Source organism: Anomaloglossus baeobatrachus, chromosome 4, assembly GCF_048569485.1.
Source record: "Anomaloglossus baeobatrachus isolate aAnoBae1 chromosome 4, aAnoBae1.hap1, whole genome shotgun sequence".
NCBI lineage: Eukaryota > Metazoa > Chordata > Amphibia > Anura > Aromobatidae > Anomaloglossus > Anomaloglossus baeobatrachus.
The window spans coordinates 560,357,610-560,378,214 of NC_134356.1; the positions used below are offsets into that span (position 1 = coordinate 560,357,610).

General features: G+C 44.3%; 1 protein-coding gene across 6 annotated transcripts in view; it reads left to right on the forward strand.

Moving 5' to 3' along the window:
• LOC142301811 (putative E3 SUMO-protein ligase RNF212) overlaps window positions 1-20,183 on the forward strand; it is a 94,963-nt gene extending 74,780 nt beyond the window's left edge. For all 6 annotated transcript variants that reach the window (XM_075342836.1, XM_075342834.1, XM_075342835.1 and 3 more), the window contains 2 exons: window positions 746-782; window positions 19,899-20,183. In XM_075342836.1, the coding sequence (XP_075198951.1) occupies window positions 746-782; window positions 19,899-20,094 (233 nt within the window). In that variant the 3' untranslated portion in view covers window positions 20,095-20,183. The remainder of the gene's footprint in view (window positions 1-745; window positions 783-19,898) is intronic.
• Window positions 20,184-20,605: the final 422 nt, after the last annotated feature.

Here is a 20,605-nt window from a genome sequence, read left to right on the forward strand (position 1 = left end):
GCGATTAACTGGAAGCTGGCGGGAATTTGCCTGTCCGACTAGTTTCCTGCCCGACTCGCTCCATGGTAGCTATTAAATTATGCATCGGGCAGCAAGTATCACTAGTTACGTTCCCTTTTAAATGCATAGCAAAGGGTGAAATCTGAGATAAGTCCAGTTAATGTTTGCAACAGTATTTTTTTTTTTTTCCTTTTTGTATGTGACATTTCCTTTTCTTTGACATTTTGGTACTTTAGTTTGGAAATCTGCTCCAAATTTATGGTTTGTTCCCTGTGTGTGTGTGAACATAGCCTTTCTATATAGCATGTAGTTACTTTAGGAAAGCAAGTTAGTGACAACAGGGAAGGATTAAAGTAGACCTGTGATTTCTGCTGCCCGATCTGAGCTCGGGTTATGATAAAAGGGAGATATATATTGTATATTGGCTTAAATGACTTGAAGCCGGATTTCTAAGCAAAGAGCAGGCAGGACTCCTAGCACAGAGTCCTGATTATCTCACTCTTACATTATGATTGAGCGCATACTCAGTGCATACTGATACAGCAAAATCAGAACTCGCTTATTGGCTGGTCACAATTTACTTTGCTTTTTACTCAGAAATACTTATACGAATTTACATAATTATGGAGCTCATCTTCAAAGTGCTCCTTTCATTTTGACAATTTGAGAATTTTCATGTGCAATATTTTATATTTCTCAGCTGCATCTTCCCCACAAATATTAAATACCATCTTTCATTTTGTAGGTTCCTATAGAACTAATAATACAGGAGGATCCTTAAGGTAATTCATTTATTTGTTTGAATTGCAGAGATGAATATCTGCGGCTCTGTTCACTTTCTGTTGGGGCTTATACTCAGTGCACATGTATGATGAAAAATGGGTGTGTAGCACCCCTGAGGTACAAGGTGCCACAAAATGAATGTGGAAACCCAAACCCCGGAATATTCCTGCCAGTCAACACACCAGCACCTTCAGGCCACACACACAACCACAACACCAAACTGGGAGACTGCCTAGCAACAGGTAAAAGGGATGGGCATTGATTGGATAGTCGCCACCCAATCTGTAGGGAGAGACCCAGCAAGGGGAGGGGCCCTTGGTCAGTTGGGAAGTTGGCAGGAGTAAGCATTTAGTGAGTAGCTAGGAGCAGTGGAAGTGAAGGAAAGAGGAGTGAATTAGCGAAGTAAAGAAAAAAAAGTGTAGAAAAACCTGCAGTAACAACCGAAAGCTGTAACAGAAGGGAGGGACTGTGGAGTAAGGAACCAGGACTCCAGGGACCGTGGGTTACCTGTGGAAGTGGAATACTCCAGGAACCGTGGGACGCCTGTGGAAGTGTGGAACCTAGGCTCACAGGACTCAGCACGAGGCGGGGTGCAGACCCTAGGACAGCGGGACACTTTATGGTCAACTGTTAAATCTGCCAGGTGAGAAGATCTCCAGGGTCCATCGCGAACCAAAGAGTCTGAAGCATCAGCAGCGAAGAGGGGACTAAGGATTGACCCCCTTAAATAGTCCAGGCTGCCTGCAATAAGATCAAGACAGAACCGGGGGTTCCCAAGAAGCTCTAGACCACGGGAGCCCAATACAAACGAGAGTGCATGGAGGTCAGCTACCCCAGGTCACAACTGGCATGGAGAACAAGGGGAGCGGGAACACCTGGAACCGGCACCAGCGGGTCCAAGCACTGAAACCAAGTAAAGACAAGGCAAGTTAAACTGCAATACTGGTGTGGACTGTTTCCTTATCGCCTCCATACACATACACTGACTGTTCCCTACTACAATCCCCATCATCCACTGCTGGGGCCTAGGTTGCAGAGGGCCCAAAACACCTAGGCTGCACTACTCAATCAGCCCCAGCAAGACCCTGCAGCGGCGGCTTCAAAAAACCTGGCTGCACACTGCAAGTGGCGTAGTCGAAAAACTATTTAATTTTTATTTCTCCCTTTTTCTTTTCTTTTTACCTCTTTTTATTCGGACTGACACCCCAGGGTCACGGAACCAGGCATCGGCCCCGACCACAACTGTCCCCCACACTGCGCACCACGTGCTCGGGATCGAGTATCCCACAGCCCTGGGGCGTCACAGGTGGTTAATGTCTTAACCTTAACATAAAAGTCACAATAAGTCACATATTCCAGGCAGGTTATTGCGGTCTATAAAAAGACATGGAACAAATACATGTTTGTTGCAACCACTTTTTGGGCCCTTTTTGTCATATTTGTTTGCTAGTGGAGTGACCAAAACGGTAATTCTGGATGTGTTTTTCTTTTGTTTTTGAAGATCATTTAACATAATTGACATGCTATTTTTTCTTCTCTGGTGTTTGATATGATAATAGCATTGTATAATTATTTTTTTTTATTTGTTTTACTATTTTTGCTTTAAAAAAAAAACAAACAAAAAAAAAAAAAAAACATTAAAGGTAACCTGTCACCAGGATTTTCCCCTATAAGCTGCGGCCACCACCAGTGAGCCCTTATATACAGTATTCTAGAATGCTTTATATAAGAGCCCAGGCCGCTCTGTATAACATGAAAAAGACCATTATTATACTCACATAAAGGACGGTCCTATCTGATGGGTGTCTCTGCTCTCAGTCTAGCGCTTCCTGCACCTTGTGCAATCGCCGTCCTCCTTCCAAGCCCTGTGTGGATGACGTGTCCTGTGTCATTCACACAAAGGTCGCCATTGTGCTCCTATGCATGCGCACTTTGATCTGATCTCCTGAGGGTAGAACAAATTTCTGTAATGCACAGGCACAAGGAAAGGTCAAAGACCGCCCACGCATGCATACTACAATACTTTCATCTGCCCTCAGCCAGGCAGATCAAAGTGCGCATGCGCAGGAACACAGTGGCGGCCTTTGTGTGAATGACACAGAACGCATCATCTACGCGAGGCTTGGAATGAGGACAGCGACTGCACGAGATGGAAGAGGCGCCAGATCGAGAGCAGCGACACCCATCAGACCGGAGCACCCCCTAGGTAAGTATAATAAAGAAGTTTTTTACGTTCTACAGAGTGGCCTGGGCGCTTATATACAGTATTCTAGAATGCTGTATATAAGCGCCCAGGCCACTCTGTAGAACGTAAAAAACAGTGTGTTCTGGGCTCTTATATACAGTATTATGGATGCTGTATATAAGTTCTTACTAATGGTGGTTGCAGCTCATCAGAGAAAAACCTAGTGACAGGTTCCCTTTAAAAAAAATCTTTTTTTTGCTAACTATTCTTAGAGCCATAACTTTTTTTTATTCACTCATAAACAGAGTTGTGTGAAGTCTTATTTTGTGCGGTACAAACTAGTTTTTACTTGTACCGTTTTAGGGTACCCAACTTTTTGATCACTTTTTGAAAAGAAAAAAATCATAGGAGAGATAAACAAGAACAGCATTCTGCTATTTTATGTATATCTATTTTTGGGGTCTTCGCCTACAGAATAATTAAAGATACACAGTTCTATACAAGAGTTTAAGAAGGAGTGACAAAAAATGCTTCAAAGTAAGAATTCTTTCAAAAATAGAAGTATAGTAATTAGCAAAATGCAAAGTAAATGAACAAATGAGAAATTTTCCTTTCTCCAAGGCAGCACTCAGGAGAGGTGGTCCACCCACCCCCAAAGGACAGGAAACCTACATCTTTTAAAAAGTGGAGCCTCTCTATATTCTTCAGTGGTTTCCTTTCCTTTGGGGGGGGAAGCCTACAGCACCTGGTGCTGCTGGGAGAAGATAAAATACTAACTTTATAGCCATCTCCAAGGAGGGGTGGGAGCACGGCCTTTTTCAGCATCAGCGCGTTCCCTGTGCAGACTCCTGGCAGCACCCGGTAAGAGGAGTATGGCCTGGTTTGGTGTCGGTGTCTCCTGGGATCCTGGGGGCCGGAGCGGTCAGCAGCTGAGGAGGCTTCCGTAGGAATGCAGCAGCTCTTGGCTGATCTGGCGCTGTCTGCAAGTGGCCGGTGACCCGGATCGGAAGTGGAGTGCTTCCGGTGATGTCACGGCAAATTCAAAATTGTTGCAGGAGGAATGGTGCTTTGACAACATGGAGCAGCCTGCAGAGACTGTGGAAGTGACTGCACCTCCAGTCCTGGTATTCTGGCTCCTTGGTGGGTGAGTCTAGGGGATTCCCTGATGCAGTTGTGACTGATTGTCTGCATGTCTGTTCTGTTCTGTTTTGTCTAGGATAAGCCTAAGAAATCACTGTCCAAGACAAAACATAGAGAATGTTCCCTATGTAGAACTAAGCTGGCCACTATCTATAAGAAGTTGTGTCAGGCCTGCATAGACAAGACACTGTTCGGAGGAGTCCCCATCCCTCTTAGAGAGTTTTATATCCCTTTTTAAGGATGAGGTAAAGATATCTGAGTGAGGTTATGTCGGACAGGTCTTCAGGGAGACAGATGGCCATGGGAGACTCCAGCCCAGAAGAGGACGGAGAAGACTGCGAGGTCAATACATTTTATTCAGATCATTCCTCATCCTCATGATCCTCAGACATTGAAAGAAGACATCCGTGCTTCCCAATAGAGGATACGGGAAGGCTAAGAAAGGCAGTGAGGGTAACCATGAGAATTTAGGACGTCAGAGAGCCCAGATCCATTCAGGACATAATGTTTGGGGGGCTAGAGGCACGTAAAGATAAATGCTTCCCAGTCCATAATAACATCGTAGCTTTAATCAAGCGGGCATGGAAGAGACCGGATAAAAAGGTCTTCATTCTGAAAGAAATTAAAAGAAAATATCCATTTGATTCAGATGACTCTGAAGTGTGGGACAAAATCCCGAAAATAGATGCCGCCGTCTCCAAGTTATCCAGGAGTACGTCTCTCCCATTCGATGACGCGGGATTACTGAAAGATCCCTTAGACAAGAAAGCAGACAGTTTCGTGAAAAGGGCCTGGGAATTGAGATCAGCAACTTTCAAACTCAACATTACAGCCACGTACACCACTAGATCTCTGAGCATGTGGCTGGGTCAGCCTGAAACACAGATAAAGGAAAAGTGCCCAAGAGACCAGCTGCTGTCTAGTCTCCCAGTTATTACAAAACCAGCAGATTTTCTGGCTGATGCATCAGCGGATGCTGTGAGGCTCGGACTTGTTCCCTTTCAAACTCTGCCAGGAGAGCCTTGTGGTTGAAGAAATGGAAGGGAAACTTCCACTACAAGTCAAGGTTCTGTGGGGTCCCATGTGAAGGAGAACTCCTCTTCGCAAAGGGCCTGGATGAAATACTGGAGAAGGCATCAGATTCCAAGAAAGGTTTCCTAAAGACTAACCTCCCAGACTTTAGGAGATCATTTAATCCTGGCAGGAGAAATAGGCAGCCCAAAGACATGAAAAAGAGAAGTCAGAACTGGAAGGAGGGACCCAGAAGAAAGAAATCCAGAATGGAGGGTCTTTTTTCCAGGGCCTTCAGAAAACACCGAAGACAATGACTCCAGGACCCAGGTAGGTCGAAGGCTGTTGAGGTGCCTTCCTGGCTGGGAGAACATTTTAGCAAGCCGTTGGATTCTGGGCACAGTAGCTGAGGGATTGAAGCTCGAGTTTACCGTCCTTTCCCCAGACATCTTCATTATCACAAATACCCAGAGCTTGAGGGGGGCCAGCATGCCTTGGAAGACTAAGTGAGGTTCTTGTTATGGAAAGGCATGCTCACCCCGGTTTCACAAGGAGAAAAAGGGAAAGGTTTTTACAGCCCACTCTTCTTAGTAAAAAAAAAAAGCCAGATGCATCCTTCAGAACCATCATAAATTTGAAGGGTCTAACTCCATTTATAATACAGAAGCACTTTAGCATGGAGGCAGTCTCTATGGCAGTAAGACTTCTATACCCTGATTTTTCATGGCAACCATAGACCTCCAGGATGCCTATTATCATGTGCCTATTTTTCAGGGATATCAGAGGTTTCTCAGGGTAGCAATATATCTTTAGGATCGGCTTACCCATCTGCATTTTCGAACCCTACCTTTCGGTCTCTCAATTGCCCCAGAGTATTTACAAAACTCGTGGCAGAAATGGCGGCACACATCAGGGAGAAGGATATCCTTTTCATACCCTACCTAGTCAACTTCTTAGTGGTAGGAAGTTCCCAGTCAAGCTTCAGGGAGGCGACAGGTCAGGTCTCAGATATTTTAGCAGAGCTCGGCTGGCTTATAAATACAGAAAAATCAAGACTCGACCCCAAACAGATACAGATATTCCTAGGCATTATCTTGGATTCCAGACATCAGTGGTCATTACTTCCAGAAGAAAAATAGGAAGACTAGAGGAATTGGTACAGAACCTGATAATCGAACCAGTTACCACCCTCAGGAGAGTGATATCAGCCCTTGGATCTCTAACATCCTGTTATCCGGGCCAAAAGCAATTTTCGCAAGCTCAATGGGAAATCTTAAAGGAAATGGAGATCAGAGACAGGCTGGACCAAAAGATTTCCATCTCCCAGTCCACCATGGAGTCAGTACAGTGGTGGCTGAAAAGAGACAACCTCTGCAGAGGCGTGCCATGGGATATCAAGAACCCAGTTATTATAACAGATGCAAGCCTCTGTGGGTGCTGACTCACACTGGAAGGAAGGTCCTTCAAGGTTAATGGTCAGGAGAATTAAAGAAAGCATCTTTCAACCTAAGAGCTATCAGCCATAAAACTGGCGCTCAAGGTGGAGCATTGCGGGACTTAGCATGACACAATGTATAGGTCTTGTGGGACAACATAACAGCAGTAGCCCACGTAAACAGGCAGGGGGACACGAGGTCCAGGAGGCTCATGGCAGTAGCAGAGTCGATATTTGTTCTAGCCGAATCAAACTTTAGGTGGTTGTCCTCAAATTTTCTAAAAGGCAAAGAAAACTTGAGGGCAGGCTTCCTCAGCCATCACCAGCTGAGTCAGTACAATTGGTCTCTAGATCAATAAATATTCGACAGGATTGCTTTTAGGTGGGGCAGGCCATGTATAGATCTGTTTGCCGATTGGACAAACAGTAAAACCAAGAGATTATTTTTTTCTCTACACCCTGGGGACTCCCCTCACGGGATAGATGCCGTACTACAGGACTGGTCAGGGGGTCTAGTCTATGCTTTTCCATCCATTTCGCAAATTCCGGTTGTCTTAAGGAAGATTCGGATAGACCGAGCAGAAGCAGTTCTCTTAGCCCCCTTTTCGCCCAGAAGGTCATGGTTCACTGGACTTCGCCTGATCTCAATAGAGGACCCATGGGTCCTTCCGGAGGTCCCAGGCTTACTATTCCAGAGCTCCGTCCAGCACCCCAACCTGAAGAGCCTTCATTTCAAGGGGAAGAAGGTGGACCCAGGGAACTACAGGCCTGTGAGCCTGACTCCCAAACCAGGAAAGATCTTTGAACAAATTATTAAACAACATTTATGCAAGTACCTGGATGAGAATGAAGTTATTAACTAGAGCCAGCATGGGTTTGTAACTAATAAGTCATGTCAGACTAACTTAATTTCCTCTATGACAAAATCACTGACTGGGTGGATCAGGGAAATGCAGTAGATATAGTATATCTTGACTTCAGCAAAGCATTTGACAAAGTATCTCATACAATCCTTATTGAAAAAATGACCAAGTGTGGAAAGGACAAGGCAACTGTTAGATGGATTTGTAACTAGCTTAGTGATCATAGTCAAAGAGTGGTCATAAATGGCTGCACATCTAGTTGGAAGACTGTCTCAAGTGGGGTACCACAGGGCTCTGTCCTGGGCCCCGTGTTGTTCAACATCTTTATCAATGATTTAAATGAAGGAATTAAGGGTAAACTGATTAAATTTGCTGATGACATAAAGCTAGGAGGAATAGCTAATTCTAGAGAAGAGAGAGTGAGGATTCAACAAGATCTGAACAAGCTGGAACAGTGGGCAGCAACTAATAGAATGTTTTTTAACAGGGAGAAATGCAAAGTCATACATCTTGGCAAGAATAATGAAAAGAGCATATACAGAATGGGAGGAATAGAGCTATCCAACAGCATGTGTGAAAAAGACTTAGGTATACTAATAGATCACAGACTGAACATGAATCAACAGTGTGATGCAGCAGAAAAAAAAGGCAAACATTATTCTAGGATGTATTAACAGAAGCATACAGTCTGGATCACATGAAGTCATTACCCCCCTTTACTCCTCTTTGGTCAGACCTCATCTGGAATATTGTGTCCAGTTCTTTGCACCACATTTTAAAAAAGACATCAACAAACTGGAGCAAGTTCAGAGAAGAGTGACCAGAATGGTGACTAGTCTGCAAACCATGTCCTATGAGGAACGGTTACAGGATGTAGGATTGTTTAGCTTGCAAAAGAGAAGACTGAGAGGAGACCTAATGGCTGTCTACAAATATCTTAAAGGCTGTCGCACTGTAGAGGGATCAGTTTTATTCTCATTTTCACAAGGAAAGACTGAGGAGATACAGATTAGATATTAGAAAAAACTTTTTGACAGTGAGGGTGATCAACGAGTGGAACAGGCTGCCATGAGAGGTTGTGAGTTCTCCTTTAATGGAAGTCTTTAAAAAGAGGTTGGACGGACATCTGTCTGGGATGATTTAGTGAATCCTGGTTTGAGCAGGGGGTTGGACTAGGTGACCCAGGAGGTCCATTCCAACACTAATATTCTATGATTCATTTGACAGCGTGGCATTTGAGCTTCAGCTTTTAAGATCTAGGGGCTTTTCAGATAGCTTGATAACCATATTAATGGGGAGTAGGAAAAAAATCACTACTAACATTTATGGCAGGGTCTAGAGGGAGTTTTTTTAGAATTCTCAGGAATCAATCCATTAGAAAAGACAGCCAGTATATTGGCTTTTTATCCTGGAGTTCCTACAGAAGGGGCGAAAAATAGGGTTGAGTTTGAGTACACTCAAGGTCCATATATCTGCATTGGGGGTGCTCTTTGACTGGAAGGTGGCGGATCACACCTGGGTGGTAAGGTTTGTAAAGGCAATGGGTCGATCTGTATTAATACCTCAGCCCCATTCACCTCCATGGGATCTAAATCTACTTTTGATGGCTTTAATCAGGCCCCCCTTTGAACCCCTGGCAGAGTGCATGGTTAAGTCTCTATCCCTCAAGACCACACTTTTGTTAGCCTGTAGCTCCCCTATCCTTCTAGTCAATGTAAGAGCTATCTGAATAAACCAGCCCTTTTCGGAGATGCTTTCAGATATGATAATCCTTAGAACAGATCCAGCCTTTTTACTAAAGGTAGTTTCTAGGTTTCACCTGTTCTAAGAGATCGTGCTCCCTTCCTTTTGTGATAGCCCCAGGAATGACAAGTAGAGGGAGTTTCACACCCTAGACATTAGGAGATGCCTCTTACGATACCTGGAGGTGACCAAAGAATTTAGAAAACTTACCACTCTTTTTAATCTTGTCACGGTAGAGGCCAGCCGGCGTCAAAGGGGACCCAAGCCAGATAGGGCAAAGCAGGGACCACTCTGACATACAGAGCAGGGGATCAAGATCTTCGCTTGAGCTTAAGGGCTCACTCCACTAGAGCCGTTTCCACCACTTGGCCTGAAAAAGCTAACGCCTCTCTGGAGAAGATCTATAAAGCTGCCATATGGTATTGCCCATCTACCTTTTTTAAGAACTATAGGTTGGATCTTGGTGCTAATGATCTTTCCTTTGGGAGAAAGGTGTTACAGGCGGTGGTCCCTCCCTAGAGGATTCCTTGCTATCTCTTCTGGGTGCTGTCGTGGAGATGGGGAAAATCGGTATTACATACCGGTAATTAGATTTTCCAGAGCCACGTCAGCACTCTCAATATTCCCTCCCTTATTTCTGTTCTTACCTACTTTTGGTGTTGGTCCTTTGTCACTAAAGTAGAGAATTTTTCCTTTTGTCCATGGGTGTCGCAAGAAAAAACAAATGGATATGGGAGTGGCATATATGTCAGCTATGCATGTCGGAAATAATGTAATTTCTTAAATATGTGTACTAATATGTGTCATACTAACCAAGCGGAAGTCCTCTCATGCTCTGTAAACCACTGAAGCGTATAGAGAGGCTCCACCTTTTAAAAGCTATTGGTTTCCAGTCCTTCGGGGTGGATGGACCCTCTCTTCTGGGTGCAGTCGTGGCTATGGAAAATCTAATTACCGGTAAGTAGTACCAATTTTTAGACCAAATCAAAACCACATCATTTCTTCTAGGTACACTTGCACAAAGATAGGGATCTTGTAGGATCATAGTGTGTGGGTAAACAGTTATGTGAACACAAGTGAGAATGATCATATGATCATCATTTTTATATTCAGGTTGATGCATAGTCATTAACATAAATGGCTGTATAGAAGGCTTAAAATTGGGTGGGAAAGACTGAGCACACTAACAAGACACAAGGTAGTTATACTGCATCAGCAAGGTCTCTTCCAATCAAAAATTTCAAAGCAGATTGAGGTTTCAAAATATGCTGTATAACCTCTTTTGAAGAAGCACCAAAAATGGGCAACGTTGAAGACTGTAGACTCTGTGGTCAATCAAGGAAACTTACTTCTTTAGATGAAAGACACAACATACTTGCTTCCCATCGAAATCAAAAGATGTCCAGCAGTGCCATTTGTTCAGAACTGGTGGCAATCAATAGGACCCAGCTACACCCATATGAAGTCTGGCCAGAAGTGGTCTTTATGTGAGAATTGTGGCCAAATGCAATGGAAACAAGCCTAAGCTTCTCAACTATGCACAAAAACATGGGAACTGAGGTGCAGAAAATTGCTAGCAAGTACTTGGGGACAACATTTGAAATAAATGGCTGTAACAGAAAGTAGATTGTTTACTGGAGAGTGGTACAATAAGTGGCAGAAAGCAACAGTGAAGCATTGTAAAAGTTCCTTTCAAATTTGGGGTTACATTTTGGTAAATGGAGATTTGGTCAGGGTTAATGGTGTCCTCGATGCTGAGAAATAAAGGCAGATACTACTTTACTAGAATGCCATTACAGTGGTGTCTGCTTTGCTGCAAATTTGTTCTGTTGCAGGGCAATGATCCCAAACAAAAAGCCTGTGTCATTAAGAAATATCTTCAGTGTAGAGAAGAACAAGGAGTCCTGAATTTGTTGATATAGCATACACAGAGCTTTAATCTCAACATAATTGAATATGTGTGGGATTACGTGAAAAGACAGAAGGATTTGAGTGAGTAATATCTACAGAAGATCTGTGGTTTGTGCTCCAAGATGTCTGGACCAACTTCCACATAGAGTTTGTTTGTTTAAAAACTGTGTGCAAGCGTACCTATAAAACTTGGTGCTGTTTTGAAGGCAGAAGGTGGTCACACCAAGTAATTTCTCCTTTGTTCATTCACTTTGTGCATTTTCTTAATTGATAAAAATAAACGTACACTTTATTTTTTTAAGCAATCTTACTTTGCATAATTTTTCTCACCCTTCACGACAGCACAAAGTAGATTGTCTCCCCGTCCTAATAGGGACAGGAAATACAAAGAGGATAAATTGCCCCTTAATCACCCCCTATTCTCAGTGTTTTTCCTGTCCCTAGGGGCATTAAGAGGTCCCCTAGAAGAAATGACCGGTGAGCGGTCCTCTTACCTGGAACCCAGGCGGCTTGGTTGATCGCTCGTGCACCTTCCTCCCTTAGGCTGCTCCTGTTCCACAGTAAACAGGACCCCACTGCTCTCCAGCTCCTGCGGGTAATGCTGAGCAGTGGCTGGCCAGGGTCCTCTTGCAGATCCCTGGTCTCTTTCCTCCTTCCCCTTACTCAGACATGCAGCACATGTGCATTGGAAGTGCCAGATGCCTCACGATGACGTCACTTCCGGGTTGCATTGCACCGTGGAAAGCATGTGGATTCCTGGGTTCCTGAGCATGTGATGGCATCCTAGCTGGAAAAGGGTTTTACTAATGGCCTCCTCCACATGTAATTGGCGTCCTGGAAGGGGTGAAGTCTCATCCTGAGGATGTCTGCTGGGCCGGGCCACGGTCAGTTGGATGCTTAATCAATTTAACGAATAAAGTCTAGACCCATCATCCAACAAAATATTCTATTAAATTTGCAGAAACAAACATGTCTCCTTACAGAAGACAAACAATACAATTAAGGTCCAGAATTTTAGCTCTACAGAAGCAAAATATTATCTCCTTAAGATTCACCATGACCATTCTGAGATTTATGACATCCTGCATTCAGATGATCCCATGAGTTCAGGCTCACACAAGGACCCTTCAGTCTTACAATCTGTTTCTCTGGAACAGATCCCCCAAATGCCTGAACAAAAAGATTTTCCTGCCTACACAGGTAAAATCGTCTCTGAACTGGCAGCTGAGACCAGGAAATTTTAAGAAAGGGGTACCGTGGATTCAATCTCCAGTAACATTGATAATGACGAATGCCAGCTGAAGAGGATGGGGGACTGTGATCTCTCAAGTTACAAAAAATAAGTAGTCAATCCTCAAATTTCTTAGAGCTAAAAGCGGTGGTAGAAACCTTCAGAGTAGCGGTATTCCGAAGGATATATGTAAAAATAATTCCGACAACATTACAATGGTGGCTCACCTTTGTCATCAGGGAAGCACAAAGTACAGAAGTCTGAGAAAGATTTCCGAAAGAATCTTTGCCTGGTCTGAACACCTTCTGTCCCTATTAGCTCTCCACCAACATACAGGCAGACTTTCTGAGCAGGAAAGATCTACATCCAAGTGACTGGAGTCTGAAGACAGAAACTTTCCTGCTGAATAAATAAATGTGGACAACCAGAAGTCAATTAGTTTGCAAACAGCCAGAATACAAAAGCAGATTTATTTTTCTCCCTGAATCAATTCAACGGGTGTATAGCAGTGGATGCATTTGCTCATTCATGGAAATTCAGGCTCGTCTACGCCCCCCCGCCCCCCAACCAATTCTGTTGTTGGCAAAAACAGTTCAAAAGATCAGGATGGAAAGGGTGAATACAATTCCCATAGTACCCTTCCGGCCCAAAAGGAAATAGTTTGGGATTCCAAACATGCTGAAGTCTGAGGACCCCATCATCTTCCCTCCAGTCCACGACCTTCTACATCAGGGTCCCATTTTTCATCCTGCTCTGGAAAATTTCTGCTTGGTGGCCTGGCTTCTGAAGCCGAAATACTAAAGGCAAAAAGCCTTTTGGATAGGGTTATAAATACCCTTCAAAAAAGTAGAAAACTGGTAACAAATTCCATCTATGGGAAAGTATGGAAGACCTTCAACTCCTGTGTGGATCTACTCCTGACCCTTTCCATCCAAATATTGCTAGAATCTTGGAATTTTTGCAAGAGGGTTTAAGGAGACGGCTGAGACCCAGTACCTTCAAGGTCCAAGTTTCAACCCTTAGTTCATTCTTTGACCCAGACCTAGCAAATCATTGGTGGATTAAAAAGTTAATGACAGCAGCATCTCCGGTTCTCCCAAGGAAATCCAACACATTTCCCCCCTATGATCTTAACATTCCACTTAAAGGACTGACCATGCCTTCCTTGGAGCCTCTTGACTGCTATGGGCTTGAATAAACTCTCCTGGAAGGCAGCATTCCTGGTAGCCATAATATCGTCAAGAAGAATCAGTCAGTGAGTTACAGGCTCCATCCATCAGAGAAACCTATCTCCGAATACTGGATGAAAGGATCGTGTTTCTTCTGGATCCATCCTTTTTACTAAAGGGTATCATCAGAATTTCACAGGTCTCAGGAAATAGTTCTTCCATCCTTATGCCAAAATCCGAAGGATGATAAGGAGAAAGATTCCACTCTCTGGACATGCGCAAAATCATCATTCATTATCTCCAGCAAACACAATCCTGGAGGGCAGACAAAATAATCTCTTTAGTCAATATTCCGGACAAAACAAGAGGAAGAAAGCTTCCAGGAGCATCATAGCAAATTGGATCAAAAATGCTATCACTGAGGCTTAAGGTACCGTCACACTAAAGGCCCCTTTACACACTGAGACTTTCAGCGATCCCAACCTGGCCGGGATCGCTACAAAGTCTCTGGTGAGTCTCTGGTGAGCTGTCAAACAGGTAAACCTGGCCAACGACGCAACAGCGATCCGGACTTGCAGAACAACCTAGCTAGTCAAACACTGGAAACGAGCGATGTGTCACAATATCTGTCAATCACTATTCTCTGTCAGTCGGTCTCTCCCTCTCGGTCTCTATTCTCTCTCTGTCGGTCCGTCACTATCTCTGTCCCTCTCTCACAGTCTGTCGGTCATTTTCCCCTCCTCTCTCATACTCACCGATCCCCCGATGCGGCGCTGCACGGCATTCACACTGCTGCAGCGGCTTTTACTATTTTGAAAAAGCCAGCCGCTCATTAAATAATCTCTTATTCCCTGCTTTACCCGCCCACCAGCGCCTATGATTGGTTGCAGTGAGACACGCCCCCACGCTGAGTGACAGGTGTCTCACTGCACCCAATCACAGCAGCCGGTGTGCGGGTCTATACTGTGCAGTGAAATAAATAATTAAATAATTTAAAAAACCGGCGTGCGGTCCCCCCCAATTTTTAATACCAGCCAGATAAAGCCATACGGCTGAAGGCTGGTATTCTCAGGATGGGGAGCGCCACGTTATGGGGAGCCCCCCAGCCTAACAATATCAGTCAGCAGCCGCCCAGAATTGCCGCATACATTATATGCGACAGTTCTGGGACTGTACCCGACTCTTCCCGATTTGCCCTGGTGCATTGGCAAATCGGGGTAATAAGGAGTTATTGGCAGCCCATAGCTGCCAATAAGTCCTAGATTAATCATGTCAGGCGTCTCCCCGAGAAACCTTCCATGATTAATCTGTAAATTATAGTAAATAAACACACACACCCGAAAAAATCATTTATTAGAAAGAAAAAACACAAACAAATTCCCTCATCACCAATTTAATCAGCCCCAAAAAGCCCTCCATGTCCGGTGTAATCCACGGACCTCCAGCGTCGCTTCCAGCTGGGCTGCATGCAGGTGACAGGAGCTGCAGAATACACCGCCGCTCCTGTCAGCTCCATGCAGCTAATGAAGACAGCAGTGCGATCGGCTGAGCTGTCACTGAGGTTACCCGCTGTCACTGGATCCAGCGGTGGCCGCGGGTAACCTCAGTGACAGCTCAGCTGATCGCGCTACTCACGTCAGTTGCTGCGTGGAGCTGACCGGAGCGGCGGTGAGTAGCGCGATCAGCTGAACTGTCACTGAGGTTACCCGCGGCCACCGCTGGATCCAGTGACAGCGGGTAACCTCAGTGACAGTTCAGCCGATCGCGCGGCTGTCTTCATTAGCTGCGTGGAGGTGACAGGAGTGGCGGTGTCTTCTGCTGCTCCTGTCACCTGCATGCAGCAGAGCTGGAAGCGACGCTGGAGGTCCGTGGATTACACCGGACATGGAGGGCTTTTTGGGGCTGATTAAATTGGTGATGAGGGAATTTGTTTGTGTTTTTTATTTCTAATAAATTATTTTTTTGGGTGTGTGTGTTTATTTACTGTAATTTACAGATTATTCATGGAAGGTTTCTCGGGGAGACGCCTGACATGATTAATCTAGGACTTATTGGCAGCTATGGGCTGCCAATAACTCCTTATTACCCCGATTTGCCAACGCACCAGGACAAATCGGGAAGAGCCGGGTACAGTCCCAGAACTGTCGCATATAATGTATGCGGCAATTCTGGGCGGCTGCTGACTGATATTGTTAGGCTGGGGGGCTCCCCATAACGTGGCGCTCCCCATCCTGAGAATACCAGCCTTCAGCCATATGGCTTTATCTGGCTGGTATTAAAAATTGGGGGGGACCGCACGCCGGTTTTTTAAATTATTTAATTATTTATTTCACTGCACAGTATAGACATGCCCACCGGCTGCTGTGATTGGGTGCAGTGAGACACCTGTCACTCAGCGTGGGGGCGTGTCTCACTGCAACCAATCATAGGCACCTGTGGGCGGGGAAAGTAGGGAATACGAAATTGTTTAATGAGCGGCCGGCTTTTTCAAAATAGTAAAAGCCGCTGCAGCAGTGTGAATGCCGTGCAGCGCCGCGCCGGGGATCGGTGAGTATGAGAGAGGAGGGGAAAATGACCAACAGACTGTGAGAGAGGGACAGAGATAGTGACGGACCGACAGAGAGAGAATAGAGACCGAGAGGGAGAGACCGACTGACAGAGAATAGTGATTGACAGATATTGTGACACATCACTCGTTTCCAGTGTTTTAAGTCCCCTTTACACACTGAAACTTTCTAGCGATCATGCTGCACAGCGGGAAACAAAGGACCAAAGAATGGTCCTGAACCATTTGTAGCGATCAGCAACTTCATAGCAGGGGCCAGGTCGCTGATGTGTTTCACACACTGCAATTTCGCTGGGGAGGTCGCTATTACGTCACAAAACCGGTGACGTTACAACGATGTCGTTTGCGATGTTGCAGTGTGTAAAGCTACCTTAAGCGACGCTCCAGCGATCCCACCAGCAACCTGACCTGGCAGGGATCGCTGGAGCGTCGCTACACGGGTTGCTGGTGAGCTGTCAAACTGGCAGATCTGACCAGTGACCAGCCCCCAGCGACGCATGGAAGCGATGCTGCGCTTGGTAACTAAGGTAAATATCGGGTAACCAACCCGATATTTACCTTGGTTACCAGCGCACACCAATTAGCGCTGGCTCCCTGCACCCCTAGCCAGAGTACACATCGGGTTAATTACCCGATGTGTAGTTTGGCTATGGGAGCAGGGAGCCGGCAGCACAGGCAGCGTGAGAGCGGCGGACACTGGTAACGAAGGTAAATATCGGGTAACCAAGGAAAGGGCTTCTTGGTTACCCGATATTTACATTGGTTACCAGCGTCCGCAGAAGCCGGCTCCCTGCACATTCAGTTGTTGCTCTCTCGCTGTCACACACAGCGATCTGTGCTGCACAGTGGGAGAGCAACAACTAAAAAATGGTCCAGGACATTCAGCAACAACCAGCGACCTCACAGCAGGGGCCAGGTTGTTGCTAGATGTCACACACCGCAACATCGCTGTTGCGTCACAAAAGTCGTGCCTCAGCAGCGATGTTGCTAGCGATGTTGCTTAGTGAGACGTGGCCTTTACAGTTGTCAGTATCTATCTTCCCCAGAGAATGTGAGAGCACACTCCACAACAACCATGTCTGTCTCCCAGGCTGAGAAGGCAATTGTCTCCATTGAAAATAATCTACAGAGCCGTCACAAAAACGGGCTTTACACGCTACGATATATCTAACGAGATGTCGGCGGGGTCACGTCATAAGTGACGCACATCCGGCCTCGTTAGTGATATCGTAGCGTGTGACAGCTATGAACGAGCAGAAATACTCACCTTCTCGTTCATCGCTGACACGTCGCTCATTTTCTAAAAATCGCACGTTCTGTTGTTCATCGTACAATGACACCCCGGGAATGATGAACCCAGCTTACCTGCGTCCTGCCGGCAATGCGGAAAGAAGGAGGTGGGCGGGATGTTTACGTCCCGCTCATCTCCGCCCCTCCACTTCTATTGGCCGGCCGCTGTGTGACGTCGCGGTGACACCGAACATCCCTCCCCCTTCAGGAAGTGGATGTTCGCCGCCCACAGCGAGGTCGTTTAGAAGGTAAGTACGTGTCACGGGGGTTACAGCATTGTGCGACACGGGCAACAAATTGCCCGTGCCACACAAACGATGTGGGCGGGTGCAATCGCAAATGCGATCGCACGAGAAATTGTAAGGAGTAAAGCAGGCTTTAGTCCTTGGTTCATACTTTTTCTAAGCATTATAAGCTAGACTTAATGCTTATTGGAAATCTAGCTTTTGGAAGGAAAGTCCTTTAGCCATTCATCTCTCCCTAGTTTAAATTCTTTGGTATTTCTCCTTTGTGCTGTCATGGAGGGTGAGGTGAGAAAATGGAATTAGACTTACCGTTAATTCCCTTTCTAGAAACCCTCTACGACAGCACGGGTAATTGTCACTCTTTTGTTATTGTATATTACTTTAGTGCTTAGTGTAAATAAAACCCTTTTGAGCATTCACTTGGTGTGATCCTAGAGAAAAACACTGAGTATAGGGGGTGGGAAGGGGCAATTTAACCTCTTTGTGCTTCCTGTCCCTATTACGGTGGGTAGGCAACCTCCTTTGTGCTGTCATGGAGGGTTCTTACAAAGAGAATTACTGGTAAGTGTAATTCCGTTTTTCACATCTGCCTAAAACTTTTGCACACTATTGTATATAGATCAATAGATAGGTAGATGTCACATATGCAAGTCCCTTAAAATGAAACCTATTTCCTAAATTTGGGCTTAAATAAGCAGTTACAGATGTTGGGGTTTTTTTGTTGCCTTTTCTACAATTATTTGATCATTTACAGTGCCTTGAAAAACCTGTTCAAAATAATATATCGATACCTCGTGAAATTTTGCAATTTGTTTAACGTTACACCCCATAAACTTAATTGTATTTTATTGGAATTTTGTGTGATATACCAACCCAATGTTGCAATTATTTGTGAAGTGTAAATGAAAGGATACATGATTTTCTAAAATATTTTGAAAAAAATATAAATCTGAGAATTATGATGTGCATTTGTATTCAGCCCCCTATATCTCTAAATAAAAATCCTGTGTAACCATTTGCCTCCAGAAGTCTCCTAATCAGTAAATTCAGTTCATCCTTGTATAATTTATTCTGTGTATAACTATAGCTGCTCAGAGATTTGTTTGAAAACATTAAGGATCAAATATCATCATAAAAATCAAGGAACATACCAGACAGGTCAGGGATAAAGTTGTAGAGAAGAGTAAGGCAGATGGGCTATTTCCTTTTTTATAACCTAAGCTCTGAACATCTCACAGAGCACTGTTTTAATTAATCATCTAAAAATGGAAGGAGTATGGCACAACTGCAAGCCTACCAAGACATGGCCATCCACATAAACGGACATCCCAAGCAAGGAGAGCACTAATTAGAGAAACAGCCAAGAGGCCCATGGTCACTTGAGAGGGTGCAGAGATCACAGCTCAGCTGGGAGAATCTATGCAATAATCCACCAATCTGACCTTTATGGAAAAGTGGAAAGAAGAGCCATTTTTTGAAAGAAAGCCATAAGAGGTTCCATTTGCAGTTTGCAAAAAGCCATGTAGGGGATACAGCTAGCATGTGGAAGGTGTTCTGGTCGGATGAAACTAAAGTAGAACTTTTTCATCTAAATGCAAAACGCTATGTGTAGTGGAAATCTAACACTGCACATCAACCCGAAAACACCATACCCACCATCAAACATGGTGGTGGCAGCATCATGCTGTGGGTATGGAAACTTGTCAGACCTGATGGGAAGATGGATGGAACTAAATACAGGGCAATCCTGGAGAAAAACATGTTAGAGGTTGCAAAAGATGTGCGATTATGGTATAGGTTCACTTTCCAGAAGGACACAAACCCTAAACATACTGCCAGATTAATGGATTGTTTAGAACAAAGCATATCCATGTGTTTGAATGACCCACTCACAGTCCAGACCTAAATCCTATTTAAAATTTGTGGCAGGACTTGAAAATTGCTATTCACAGATATCTCCATCCAGTCTCACTGAGCTAAAGCTATTTTGCCAAAAAAAATGGGCAAAAATTTCAGTCTCTAGGTGTACAAAGCTGGTAGAGATGTAGCCCAAAAGATTTTCACCAAAGGAAATTAATTCAGGGGGGTTGAATATATATGTATGTTACAATTTCCAGATTTATATTTTTTTAAATATTTAGAAAACCATTATTTGCTTTACACAAATAGTTACTACTTAGTGTTGGTATTTCAGATAAAATCCCAACAAACTACATTTAAGTTTGTGTGTGTAAAGTGAAAAAATGTGGAAAAGTTCACTGGGTATGAATATTTTTTCAAGGCATTATACAGTGTGTATTACTAAAAATTATCTTTTTCTCTACAGATCAAATGTTGGATCTTCACAGCACAATATTCTCTACCCGCTTTCACAGTCTGTGTCACCAGCAAGCCATGGAAGTATCTGGAACCTGTCTGGTCAGAGATCTCCACAGATATTATCACAGACACCTTTGTCTTCGCAGACATCGACTGTCAGACAACCTATTACTATTGCCAACATTATGCAGCGTCGTCATTAAAAAGCAATGTAAAAATTCATTTTTTTGTTTATTTTTTGAAGACAAGCTACCTAATGCGGTTTTACATATCAATAAATTGGTTTACTTTACCTAGCATTTTTGGTCACTGTTTTTGGAGAGTGAAAAATGTAATGAAAATCTATGGTAAGAGAAAAAAGAATTGGCAATGCATAGGGTAATATAAATACAGAACCCCCCCTCCCCCCGAGTATCTAGCAGAAGAAATGTGGGTGCTGCAAGTAAGAGTAGCGATACTACAACTGGCCCCAGCCATAGTACTACCAAACACAAATCACAACTGTCCATTATTTATCTCCGGAAAGTGTATTAGTGGGAAGGAACCGGAGGATGTTATGGACTGTATGGCACATCACTCCGTCACAGCATGATGATGTGACATCTGACAGTTATTCGGTCAGTCTGAGTCTTACTCTGCTGCCATTTCAGTTAATCTTTTCTATTGTAGACTTTCCGTTTCGTAAATTATGTTTGTCTATTCTGACACCTAGTT